The sequence below is a fragment of the Mustela erminea genome, chromosome 2 (assembly GCF_009829155.1).
Source record: "Mustela erminea isolate mMusErm1 chromosome 2, mMusErm1.Pri, whole genome shotgun sequence".
Lineage (NCBI taxonomy): Eukaryota > Metazoa > Chordata > Mammalia > Carnivora > Mustelidae > Mustela > Mustela erminea.
The window spans coordinates 83,048,948-83,062,079 of record NC_045615.1 but is presented as its reverse complement, the minus strand read 5'-3'; the positions used below and the strand labels follow the sequence as shown (position 1 = coordinate 83,062,079).

At 34.8% G+C, this 13,132-nt stretch overlaps 1 protein-coding gene across 2 annotated transcripts in view; it reads right to left on the bottom strand.

The window, feature by feature from the left end:
- The window catches only part of HSPA4L (heat shock protein family A (Hsp70) member 4 like), a 52,057-nt gene that overhangs the window by 33,070 nt on the left and 5,855 nt on the right, over positions 1-13,132 (bottom strand). For both annotated transcript variants that reach the window (XM_032333368.1, XM_032333369.1), the window contains exons 3-5: positions 5,262-5,319; positions 3,570-3,710; positions 1,775-1,897 (exon numbers count right to left, since the gene is read on the bottom strand). In XM_032333368.1, the coding sequence (XP_032189259.1) occupies positions 1,775-1,897; positions 3,570-3,710; positions 5,262-5,319 (322 nt within the window). The remainder of the gene's footprint in view (positions 1-1,774; positions 1,898-3,569; positions 3,711-5,261; positions 5,320-13,132) is intronic.

Sequence of the window (13,132 nt, the reverse complement as noted above, 5' to 3'; positions counted from 1 at the left end):
TTTGTTATGCTCCACAAATAAGTGAAACCATATGATAATGGACTCTGCTTTGCTTATTTCACTCAGCATAATCTCTTCCAGTCCCGTCCATGTTGCTACAAAAGTTGGGTATTCATCCTTTCTGATGGAGGCATAATACTCCATAGTGTATACGGACCACATCTTCCTTATCCACTCCTAATATTAACTACTGATGTGGAAGTATTATCAAGTATAGTCAATGAACTTGAATTTAAGATGGATTTTAAAACCAAACTCACTATGATGTATACTTTCAACTGGTAGTACAAGGGAAGAGTTATAGGCAGAGGCTTGGGAATGAAATACAGGGGAGTGAATTCTGGCTTACAACTCATTAGCTTTGTTGATTTGGGGCAAGTTATTTAACTTCTGTGTGTCCGCTTTTTAATCTATAAAACTGGAGTTAAAAATATCCTACCTTCATAGGGCGGTTCTGAGGATTAAATGAGTTAGTACTTATGAAATGCCTGCAACATTGCCTGGCCAAAGGTACACTCTAGTATTTGCTATTATTAAATGGTCAGAATAGAAAATATTAAAGCTCTATTATTTTTCTCTCATTCAAAAAATTCTAAAATACCTATAATAATCTAATTACTAAATTCCAGTGGAGTTTATAGTCCAATTCTATTTTTCTGAGGACAGGAGACTGTTGAAATTAGGTAGAGAAGTTTAATAATATTAGAAACATACTCACATTTAAGTGACAACATGTAACTTTAAAAAATTATCAGTATATAATGGGATCTCAAAAGATAAATGATGAAATGTTCTATGAATCCTTAAAGAAAGACCTTTTCTTTTTGAAAAATATTGCATGCTCTCTTATATGTGGAATCTACAAAAGTTAAATTCATTGAAGCAAGAGAGTAAAGTGGTGGTTACCAGGGGCAAGGAGGTGGGGGAAATGGGGAGATACTAGCCAAAGATTACAAAGTTTCAGTTATGTAGGATGAATAAATTCTAAAAATCTAATGTATAGCATATGGTGTCTAGAGTTAGTTATAGTGTATTATATACTGGAAATCTGCTAAGAAAGTAGATCTTAGGTGTTCTTGCCCCACACACAAAAATAGTACTTGAGATGGGTATATTAATTAATTAATGACTACTGCTCAATTGCAGTAATCATTATCATTTCACTATGTATATGTATGTCAAAGGATCATGCTACACACCTTATACCTAAACAACTTTTACTTTAAAGGAGATACAATGGGATTCTGGGGGGGGGGTGATAAATATGTTTATAATACTGATAATTATTGATGATGGTTTTGTTAAAGCGTATGTCAAAATTTCTGAAACTATAGCATGTTAAATATATCCAATTTTTCATTTAAAAAATATTTTTTCTTTCTGATACAAAATATACAAATATATATAATCTCAAATTCCCAAATGGGAATTTTCAACTTTGCCATGAAATGTTAAGGTCCCTACAGGTGGGAAGTTAAGAGTGACCAGGAAAGATTCTTAGGAATTACTGGCAGATACAGCAGTCACTAATCATATACACTGTTTTTTGTTTTTTGTTTTGTTTTTTTTTTAAGATTCACAGATTATCATAACTGACTTTTTAGGAAACTAACTCAATCCTAAACTTTACCAAATAAGGTGTTTTTTTTTTTTAACATAATTTTTTTTTTTAACTAATTAAGATCAGAAAGAGTAAAGAAAAGGGAAGAAAAATATTTCAATAGAATGTTAATATACTGGAAGGTGCAATTTGAAAGTAGTTAAGTAAACTTACTGAAATCACACAGTCTGCTACTGGTTTCTTCAAAGCATTTTCTGAAGTCTCTTTAAGTTTAGCCAGCAGCATTCCAGTAACTTGCTCAATTGCAAAAGGTCTCTCTTCTTCTAGGTACCGCACCTAAAACCAGAAGTTGAGATATTTATTGAGTCTTTTATTCATCCAATATGATTCTGTGAGGACCTACTCTATACATGATAGACAAACAACAGCGAAAAAGACCATCTTTGCTCAAGGAAGTTATATTCTGAAAAAGATTATACTAGTATTACCACCTCTCCTTTATAAAATTCAAGTGACTTACACGTAGTAATATAACCAAATTGTTCTCAAAAATGTCTTCCTGCCTTAAATCTCTCCTTTTCACAAAAGCAATTTTTCAAAAAGAAAAAAGTTAAAAAAGAAAAAAATTTGTAAAAGAGAGTGTGTGCTAGTGTACACATAAGCAGGGGGAAAGGGGCAGAAGGAGGCTCCTCACTGAGCAGGAAGCTTGATGAAGGGCTCAATCCCAGGACTGAGATCATGACCTGAGTTGAAGGCAGATGCTTAACAAACTGAGACACCCACATGCCTCTCACAAAAGCAATTTTTAACATTCACTTTCCAGGCATATATTGAGAGAGAAAAAGATCAAATAATCCTTCTTTTGAAAGTTAGAACTCTTCTGACCTTAAAATGTAAGATTTAGTCATACAGTTTTAGGAAGAGGAAATTAGAATATCAGGAAAGAAAATTTCTTATTAAAAAAAGAGATATTTTATCTATTATTCCAAGGTTTCTAGGAATAATCATTAAGTTAAATATTAGAGATGTATACATGAAATTTCAAAATTGTGTTTTTTAGACCAAATAATCACTTCATCTTATACACAGGTTTAAGCACACAAAAGGGAACTTTACAATGCTTCTTGATGAAGGAATACTGGAAGATGTGTGCTTTAGATAATTAAGCCCTTTTATAATAACCAATAAATTTATGAGCAATATAAAGTTACCTTGGAACCCATATAATAACTACATTTAGTTTACTGAAGAAAAAGTTATGTCTTACTTCTGTGTCCTTAGTGAACCAAATTTTATTCTGTAACACTAAACTCTGGAAGAGCTTTTCTCAAGCAGCACAACATATGTGTGTTTAAGTATATTTATGTGGCCATATTCATCTCTATGAAGTCACTCCAGTTTATGGCTAAATATTCCATTGTACAGGTACCACAATTCATTTAACCACTCATCAGATGATGAATACTTGGACTGTTCCTACTTTTTGACTATTATGAACAATGCTATCGTGAAAATCAGGTACAAGTTTTTGTGTGCACACATTATTCAATTCTCTGGTCTATATAATGAAGAGGGAATCTGCTGGGTCATATGGTAACTTTGTTTTGAGGTAAAAAACACAAAGGCTACCATGTTTTTGTTAACCAATCTATAACCTACCATTCTCAGGATGTACAATTAAAAATCAAGAATCCATCTCTTATTTGGAAGTAGAGTTTGCTTTAATATAACAATTAATATACTTAAGCAGTCTATTTTTCTAAATCACTTATGTCTCTGCCTTTATTGCTTAAATACTGTTCACTTCTAAAAGTTCTTCAAATAATTTTTTCTTGACAATCAAAGTATTGTCTGGATTTTAAAAATTATCTAGGGGCACTCACTAAAGCTTCCTACAAAAACTGAATCTTGGTACATATGTACTAGGACTAGTGGAAAAAAATTATAAACAGGCAATATTATATTTGGTTTCTTGAATTTAAATATATTTGTACTCTGAGAAGCTTACCTTAACTCCTGCACTTCCATTAGGCATCTTCTGCAGTTCATAAGGAAGCCTGATCCTTTCCGTTTGCACAATGGGATCATCAAATGATCGCCCGTGAAGCTTTTTGAAGCCATGAATTGTATTTCTTACATTTGTGACTATCTGTTGGCAGCAAACACTTTTATTTATTGATATTTAATGAATGCAAAATCAACATTATGCTAATATTTAAGACCACCGAGTCTCTTTATCCTACACATTTAAGTTTAGAATTATACACAATCATTTGTCTGGCTTCCAGCTGACAGTAAAATTATACAATAAGAATGTATGCATCTAATATATTGCTCCACAAATCCTCTTCCTATCCTAGGAATGTAGACTCAAAATTAATGTTTTCAAAAAAGAAAGAACAAAAATGTAAAACTTTTCAAGTAGTACAGTGAAAATCTATCTACAGTTCATCTGTTTGGTTTTCCTCACCTTTTGCTTTAGTGAATTAGTACGTTTGCCTTCTCTTTCTTCCACTTCCATTCCTATGTTTTTATTGAAACACTCTTCCACATTGCCCCCCTTTTATTTTCCTCTTAATATCTAGTTCTTTGTGAAACTTCCCATGTAGTGAGAATGAAATTTCTTACTGTTGAGAAGTGCTTCTAGGCTGGTAAATTTAAATTCCTTCCGTGTAGCATGACACAAAGTTAAAGTGTCTGAATTTGCAAATGGCTTGTATTTTACCAAAGTAATTTTTTAACTAGAACATCTAGCTCAGACTCTACACTAATATTGAGATCTAGTTGCTGCCCTCTTAGTTAAAGTCAAACAGATCGTGCTCTTCAGTTACAAGTTACAAGATGAAAGCTACAGGGATGCTGAATTACCACATTGGTCTCTTTAGGAGGAATAACTTTAGTTTGCATTCTTTATAGAGACTCTTATCTGTGATACGCTTAGAAGATCACACAGCATATAAGATGTAAACTTTAGTGAAGAAGTTATTTTGGCACAAACTCAACATGTGTTAATGTACAATATGAAAGTGTAAAAGATAACATTTTCATAAAGACCAATTGGAAGACAACCTTGAGGAAAGTCTTAAGCAAAAATTCCTAGATAAATGAGTCAATTATTCCCATAAAGTCAGGAGGGAAAAAAGACCTATTAAAGTTATTTTATGACAAAAAGAAGACCCAGCTACATGTTAAAATATAAGAAGTAATTGTTAAGGGCTTTTGGATCAGGGAAATAAAGTCTGAGGAAAATGAACCTCTAACAAAAAACGTTAAAAGTAAATGTTCTACTTAAAAGCACTTTGGAAGCTTAGAAATATGAACACTTAAGCAGATTCCATGCAAAAGTAGCCACACTGGGTTACTCTGGAAATTAGTTCTTCCATCTTTCCCACCTTTTTTTACAAAGACATTGCTTACTTGTTGGAAGTGTACATTCTAGATAGGATACCTCATAGAAAAGTGACCATACAGGGGAAAAAGCTATGTCATACACCCCAACTTTACAACTAAATAAGACTTTTTAAAAAATAAAATATAAGAAATATTTTACAACCCCAAAGCAAAATATACCTATTAAAATACAAAGTTATACAAGTCTGTCAAATTTCTCTCCTTCTCTTTTCTCACTAACTAGTAAAGTGGGAGCTTGGTTACCAAGATTCCATTAAATTCTTCCTGTAAGTCAACGTTAACAATTTACCTGGCTCTTAGCTGCATTTCCAATGGCTCGAGTTCTTGATCCCAAAGATATACAGGCCCTAAACAAGGGAAAAACACAAAGTTTGTTCCCATGGTATGTTTATATTGATATGCCATTACTCTGTTATGAAAAAAATGAGTTAAATGGATTAACATAATGATGTATATTCTAAAAATAGGTTAATGAACATCAGAATTTTGCATAGTTTTGTTTCACAAGTAATAGAACAGTAGTTAAGTCAGAATGTTAGAATTTTTAGAATAAATGTTGCTAATAGCTGGCAATGTTCTGTTGGCTTCCAAAATTGTTTAGTAGGTCTATGATCTACTAAAAAAATTAACTGTGTTTAGTAAGGCCAGGTTGCACGGATCTAAATCCAAGCTCTGTAATCTTATAGAAATTACTTAACCACTATTTGTCTCAATTTCCCATCCAGAAGATAGTGCTGATAATACCAACTCACAGGTTTGTAAGAGGATTAAATGAGTGAATATGGGTAAATGGTTTGGACACCATGCTATTTTTTTTTTATTACTGCATTTAGATGTAATTCTGCTTATAAAAGCAATTATAGAGCGACATTTTCATCAAAGTATCATTTCGTGTTATAATTTAAGAAACTGTTTCCATGGGGCGCCTGGGTGGTTCAGTGGGTTAAAGCCTCTGCCTTCGGCTCAGGTCATGATCTCAGGGTCCAGGGTCTCAGCCTGCATCCCTCTCTCTCCTCTGCCTGCCTCCCTGCCTACTTGTGATCTCTGTCTGTCAAATAAATAAAATCTTTAAAAAAAGACAACTGTTCCCATGATTTTAGTTGTAACTAGAGGTACCATTCATTCAACCAATAACTAGGAGCACTGTGTGTATACTAGCTACAATCACCGTTGTTGGAGAATTTATAGTCTACAGAAAAAAATGAACATATATAGGACTATGAACATACGGACATGAATACTAGTGAAAAAGAATAATCACTTCTATATGATAAGGCTTAGGAAAAGCAAGCGGAAGAGGTAATTTCTGAATTAAGATCTGAAAGAAGAGGAAAAAATTTAATATGTAAAATGTCCTTTGTCCAAAAGGACATTCCCAGTATGTAGGTATATACCTATTCTCAATACAATAATCAGAGTAATTCTCTTCAAGACCAGGGTCATGATTTCAGCTGCTGAAACCCTCCAATGGCATCTTGTTTCACAAAGCAAAAGCTTAATTCTCCCTAACACCCAATAAAACCCTTCCTGTTCTGGTCCTTGGCTGCTCTACCCTGTAACTTCAATCTAGACACACCAGTCTCTGCTATTTCTAGAATAAGGTAAGCACACTCCTTCCTCAGGTCCTTTGTCCATGCTATTCTCTATCTCTGGAACACTTCTAAATATACCCATCCACATGGCTTACATTCACTTTTTTCATATCTCTGCTCAAATGTCAGTTTGTCAGTACCTTTTCTATCTTACATAAACAACATTTTCTGCTCCTTCCCAACATATACATCTCCTACTGGTTACCTAATTTTATTTTCCTGCATAATGTGTCACCATCTGATACAGTTTATTTACTGACCATCTCCATACCAGGGCATGAACTCCATGAGGGCAGATAACATGTGCTCCATTCCTTTGATCTGCACTATCCAATACTATAGCCACTAACCAGACATGGCTAATAAGATTTAACCAAAATAAAAAAACTTAGTTCCTCAGCATTATTCACATTTCAAGTGCTCAACAGTCAACTTTCAAGGGCTTAACAGTCATATGCAACCAGTGGGTATAGAGAGAACAGATTATACCTACAACAGAAGAGATATACAGTAGAATAGAAAGTTTTCCTTGATAGTACTGGCCTTGATCATTACCTGGTAATATAGTAAAAGTACTTACTGAATGAATAGAAAGATGGCTCCTAAGGGTAATGTTAATTTGGAGAGTAGGAAGAATACAACTTGGCTAGTTTCATTTTTATAATATCGGGGTCAGATTACACAGAGCCTCAAATGGCAAGTTAAAAATTTGAAATTTATCTCAGTAGGTAAAGTGAATTAAAGGCTTCTGAACAAAGAAAAGAACAATCCCTGCTTATACAAAGGATGAAATGAAGAGGAAAGATCCAAGAACAATGCTTTTCTTTTAGTAGGCTCCATACCCAGTGTGGAGCCTAACATGGGGCCTGAACTCAAAAACTAGAGATCAAGACCTGAGCTGAGATCAAGAGTATTAAGAACAGTGCCTTTTTTTTTTTTTTTTTTAAGATTTTTATTTATTTGACAGACAGATCACAAGTAGGCAGAGAGGCAGGCAGAGAGAGAGAGAGAGGGGAGAAAGCAGGCTCCGTGCTGAGCCTGATGTGGGCCTCGATCCCAGGACCCTGAGATCATGACTTGAGTTGAAGGCAGAGGCTTTAATCCACTAAGCCACCCAGGTGCCCCCAAAACAATGCTTTTTAAGGGTTGGACCAGATACTGCTACACGGGGGCCACAGCATTTTCAAGGAGGGCAGCAGTTAAATTCATCAGTTAACAGAGTTTGGTTGAATAATTACTTTACATCTGGCACTCAGTTACTAAAGATATAGCAAGGGGAAAAAGACATGGTTTTGGCTCTTTTGGAACTTACAGTGCTCACACAAATGAAAGTAAACAAGATGCTACAAGAGAGGGTGTACATGATGCTCGATGAGTAGATAATAGAATTGATCTAGAGGAGGAGTATCAGGAAAGGCTAACCCCAAGGAAGCGATGAGATTTTAAAGAGTAAATGATGGGGGTGGAATTAAAAGATTTGGGAGAGATCATTTTGACCACTGTGTACTGATGGGAGGAAGGCTAGAAGTTATCAGTAATCTGTATCAGGATGATGCCAGCTGAGAGAGAGAGAGAGAGAGAGAGAAGGAATTAAGAGTTATTTAGGAGGTACAACTCAAAGGACTTAGTGACAGACTAGATCTTCACTGCCCAATATGGTAGCCACCAGCCGTATGTGATGATTAAGCACATGAAATGTGGAAGTAGGAATTGAGATGTATTCATTTTAAGTGTGAAACATTATCTGGACTTCGAAAATTTAGAATTTAAAAAGAAATATAAGATATCTGATTTTAGGGGCGCCTGGGTGGCTCAGTGGTTTGGGCTGCTGCCTTCGGCTCGGGTCATGATCTCAGGGTCCTGGGATCGAGCCCCGCATCGGGCTCCCTGCTCCGCAGGAAGCCTGCTTCCCTCTCTCTCTCTCTCTCTGCCTGCCTCTCTGCCTACTTGTGATCTCTGTCTGTCAAATAAATAAATAAAATCTTTAAAAAAAAAATATCTGATTTTAAAATATGGAAATAAAATTTTGGACATATTGAGATAAATCAAAAATATCAAAATTAATTTCACCTGTTTCTTAGCTTTTTGGTGTAATTACTAAAACATTTATGGATATTGCTAACATTTTTACTGAACAGAGCTGGAATACATAAGGGGAAGAGGCAAGTATCGTGACTAATATCTAGGTTTCCCATTTGCAGAAGAGGGTAGAGTGGTGTCATTTAATGAGACAGAAAACACTGTAAAATGGGTGGGTTTGAGATGGACCATCGCAGTGCTCACTGGACATGCTGAGATTGAGATATGTTTGAGACACCCAAGTAGATTATCTCTTCCAAATAACTCCTTGATCAACATAGTCCCTGCTAGAGTAGGCATTTGCATACCTAATATGATTATTTATGTCGATGGCTGGCATTCTGTCCTAAAGTTCATCAGAGAAAATATGGATTTGCCTTCTTTTAGCTTACTTTATTATAATCTGTCCTCTCTAGTCCATTATTTGGACACACTTAAGAATATTTTTAATTTTTTAATACTAGGCGACCATCACTTGAGTATATAGAAAATCTTATTCTTAAGATTGATTCTCAAGAAGTTAACTTTTCTTAGAACACTGAAGCCAAATAAAAGATTCAACAATTATTAAGTGCTAAATTCTCTGAAACATGCTGCACGCACATATCACTTCACAGAGAAAGCTAAATAGTTACCATTATTATTCTCTGAAGTTAAAAGTAGACAACTTTAAAAGTTTAAACAATTTAGTGTTACAGCTTGGAAATACCTAGTTTCAATACACAGAAAACCTTCCTTACATAACTAAAAAAGGGCTTAACACTCCTTCCTTGATTTTCTTTCAAAAATATTCTGGAATCAAAATACGTACCATCTCTCAAAACTTTTACCTGACTTTACGAACACAAGGAAAATAAACACATTATACCATACCTCAGAGGCTGACATAAACATTTTAATAGAAAGGATATTCAATACTTTACCCAAATATATATTGTATAATCCATTTATATCATACTTTCTATACTTTATTTCAACTGTTATTTAGAAATTCCATCTTATACCTAAAAACAAACTTTACAATGCAGTTTAAATCTCTAATTTCCAATCTGATATTGCCACCACAGTGGTAATCCCAGATTCTCAGAAAATGCCACAAACTTCTAAACAAACAAAATTTCTAAATGTCCTATGTCACTTTTGGTAGACGAGGGGCATAAAAATCAAATGACAAGTGTTAATTTAAGAAAGTTGTATTTTGCGGCATCTGGGTGGCTCAGTGAAGCATCCAACTCTTGATTCTGGCTCAGGTCATAATCTCAGGGTTGTGAGATCAAGCACCACTTGGGCTCCACCCTCAGTGGAGAATCTGCTTGAGATTCTCCCTCTCTACCTCTGACCACCCCTACAAGCATGCTATCTCAAATAAATCTTTAAAAAACAAAACAAAACTGTATTTGTATTTTCCCTTAAAACTTAAGATTAATGTTCTTTCTCTCTTATAGAGCCTATTTTTATAAAGCCAAGCATGATCAGGCTGAAGAAAACACATACTGCCAGAAGACTATAGATTTCTCACCTAAGAAGTCAGTACTCTTTAAATTTGTTCACTTTGTCAGTCTCCACGAAGGATTCAAAGTCTCTTGACTGTACCACTTTCATTTTAAAAATAACCCTATTTTAAAAATTGTCAGCTTTCCCTTGCCAGTTTCCATAAAATCAAAATTACTATTTATAGTCTTATGTTATCAAGTACATATTAAGAAAACAATAGCAGGATGAATAATGATATGAAAGGGCAATGATTTAAGTCAGGCAGTCATCTCCTGAGATTCCAGAAGCACTCCCCTCATTCCTCACCCCCAGAGTGTCAACCAAAAATGTACCTTCAGATATTGTCAAATGTGCCCTAAGGCGCAAAATTTCCACCTGAGACCACTGCCTTATAGCATCATTTTCCAAATACTGTTCTATGGAATATAATTCCTTGGAGATTCAAATAAGTTGGGAAAAACATTCTTTCCTGGGAGCGTTTCAATATCTATAAACAAATAAGCGGATTTGAGAAGCTCTGCAGTAAACAAAACATATGGTTATTTTTCAAGGTTAACTATCTCGAAAAAAAATTGCCCCAGAAGGAAGTGGGGGAGGAATGTTCTCCAAAAGACTTCTGATTGCCATTTGCTTTCGAGCTTGCCACTTAGAAAAATAAGACCATTTTTTTTTTTTAAAGATCTGAGAGAGGGAGAGCATGTGCAAGCATGGATGCACGCACGGAGGGGCGGGGCAGAGAGGGAATCCTCAAACAGATTCCCAGCTGAGAGTGGAGTTGACTGGGGCAGGGGTGTTCTATCCCAGGACCCTGAGGTCATGACCTCAGCCAAAATCAGGAGTTGGCCACTTAACCTACTGAGCCACCCAGGTGTCCCCAAAAGTAAGACTTCTTTTAGGCATACATGATTTAGTAATAACAAAAACTTTCCGGTATTTCAGTATGGACAATGGATAAAACTTTTTAACATATAAAAAATAAAAATTTCTTTTATGAGTTTCTAAATGCTTTTAATAAATGTGCCTAATTCATAAACAAACTGGTTCACAACTTGAAGCTATTAACAGAAATCACACACAGCTGAACCCTGAACAATGAGGGAGTTAGGGGTGCTGAATCCCTACACAGAAGAAAATCCATGTATAATTTTTAACCCACACACAACTACTAATAGTCTACTGCTGACCAGAAGCCTTAATGATAACAGTTAACACATGTTTTGTGTTGTATTATACACTGTGTTCTTATATTAAGCTAGAGAAAAAGAAACATTAAGAAAATTATAAGAGAAAATATATTCACAGTAATGTACTGTATTTATGAAAACAAAACAAAAAGTCCACCTATAAACAGACCTCCATAGTTCAAACCCATATTGTTCAAGGGTCAACTATAATTACATAGACATATTTTAAAAGCTGATTAGTTACATTAAATTAGATGTATTTAACTATTAGATACATTATTTTAAAAGCTGATTATCTTAAAATTCCACAGGTCAAATTCCAATAGCAATGCACCATAATTTTAAAGTTCTTTTGATTATGATTGACTAGACAAGGGGTTTGCAAATTACCATTTGCCACCTATTTTTGTAAATAAAGCTTTATTGGAACACAGCTATGCTGATTAATTTGTATTGTAGTGATTATATACAAAAGACTACCATAGCATGCTAAATACCTTAAACTCACAATAGTATGTAATTTGTACTTACAGTTCCTTGCCTTCGAGAAACTTTTCAGAATTCCTCATCCACAAATTCAAGGCAATAAATAAAGATTTTGTTTTATCATAGAAAATATTCACACTAAAAGATTTTATAGTCCTAGCTTTGGCCTTCCTAATGTGTGAGCCATCTGTCTTTCCATTCTACTTAGCACAATTAAAAAAACAAACAACAAAAAAACCAAAGATACTCATTGAATTTTTGTTTTTGTCGATGGCAAAATAATAATTTGAAACATTCACTAATAGTGCACTTATCAATGGATGTACAGCCATTTATTTATTTATTTTAAAAGATTTTATTTATGTGACAGAGATCACAAGCAGGCAGAGAGGCAGGCAGAGAGAGAGAGGAAGGGAAGCAGGCTCCCCGAGGAGCAGAGAGCCTGATGTGGGGCTCCATCCCAGGACCCTGGGATCATGACCTGAGCCGAAGGCAGAGGCTTTAACCCACTGAGCCACCCAGGCACCCCGTACAGCCATTTAAATAAACAAGGTAAATTAGGTCAGAATGGCTAAAATCAACAAATCAACCAAGAGGTGCTGGCAAGGATGTGGAAAGGGGGACCTTCCTGCACTGCTGGTGGGAATGCAAACTGGTGCAGCCATTGTGGAAAACAGTAGAGAGGTTCCGCTAAAAGTTAAAAATAGAACTACCCTATGATCCAGCAATTGCACTACAGGTATTTACCCAAAGAAGCTAGAATATTATGCTAAGTGAAGTAAGTCAGAGGAAAATAAATACTGTATGATTTCACTCATATGTGTAATTTAAGAAACAAAACAAACTAGCATATGCTAAAAAAGACAGAGGCACACCAAGAAACAGATTCTGAATTACAGAGAACTGATGGTTACCAGAGGTGAGGTGGGTGGGGGGGATGGGTGAAACAGGTGATGGGGATTAAGGAATGCACTTGTGATGAGCTCTGAGTGCTGTATGAAAGTGCTGAATCACTAAATTGTACACCTGAAATTAATATTACTGTTAACTGAAATTTTAAAACTTAAAAATTTTTAAATGAAGTAAATTAGAACTATACACACGAGTTTGAGATGTTCAAAATGTATTTTGAGAAAAAGTTGCAAAATACAAACCATGTAATTCTACTTTCATTAAAAAACACATAGAAAAACATACCAGTTATATACACATACACTTGTATAAAACTAAAAGCATACATACTTAAGTTTATTAGGTGGCTGGGAAGAGCTGGAGATTTACTTTCTCAGATGTATTTAAAATATTTTAAATCAAAGTTAACATAA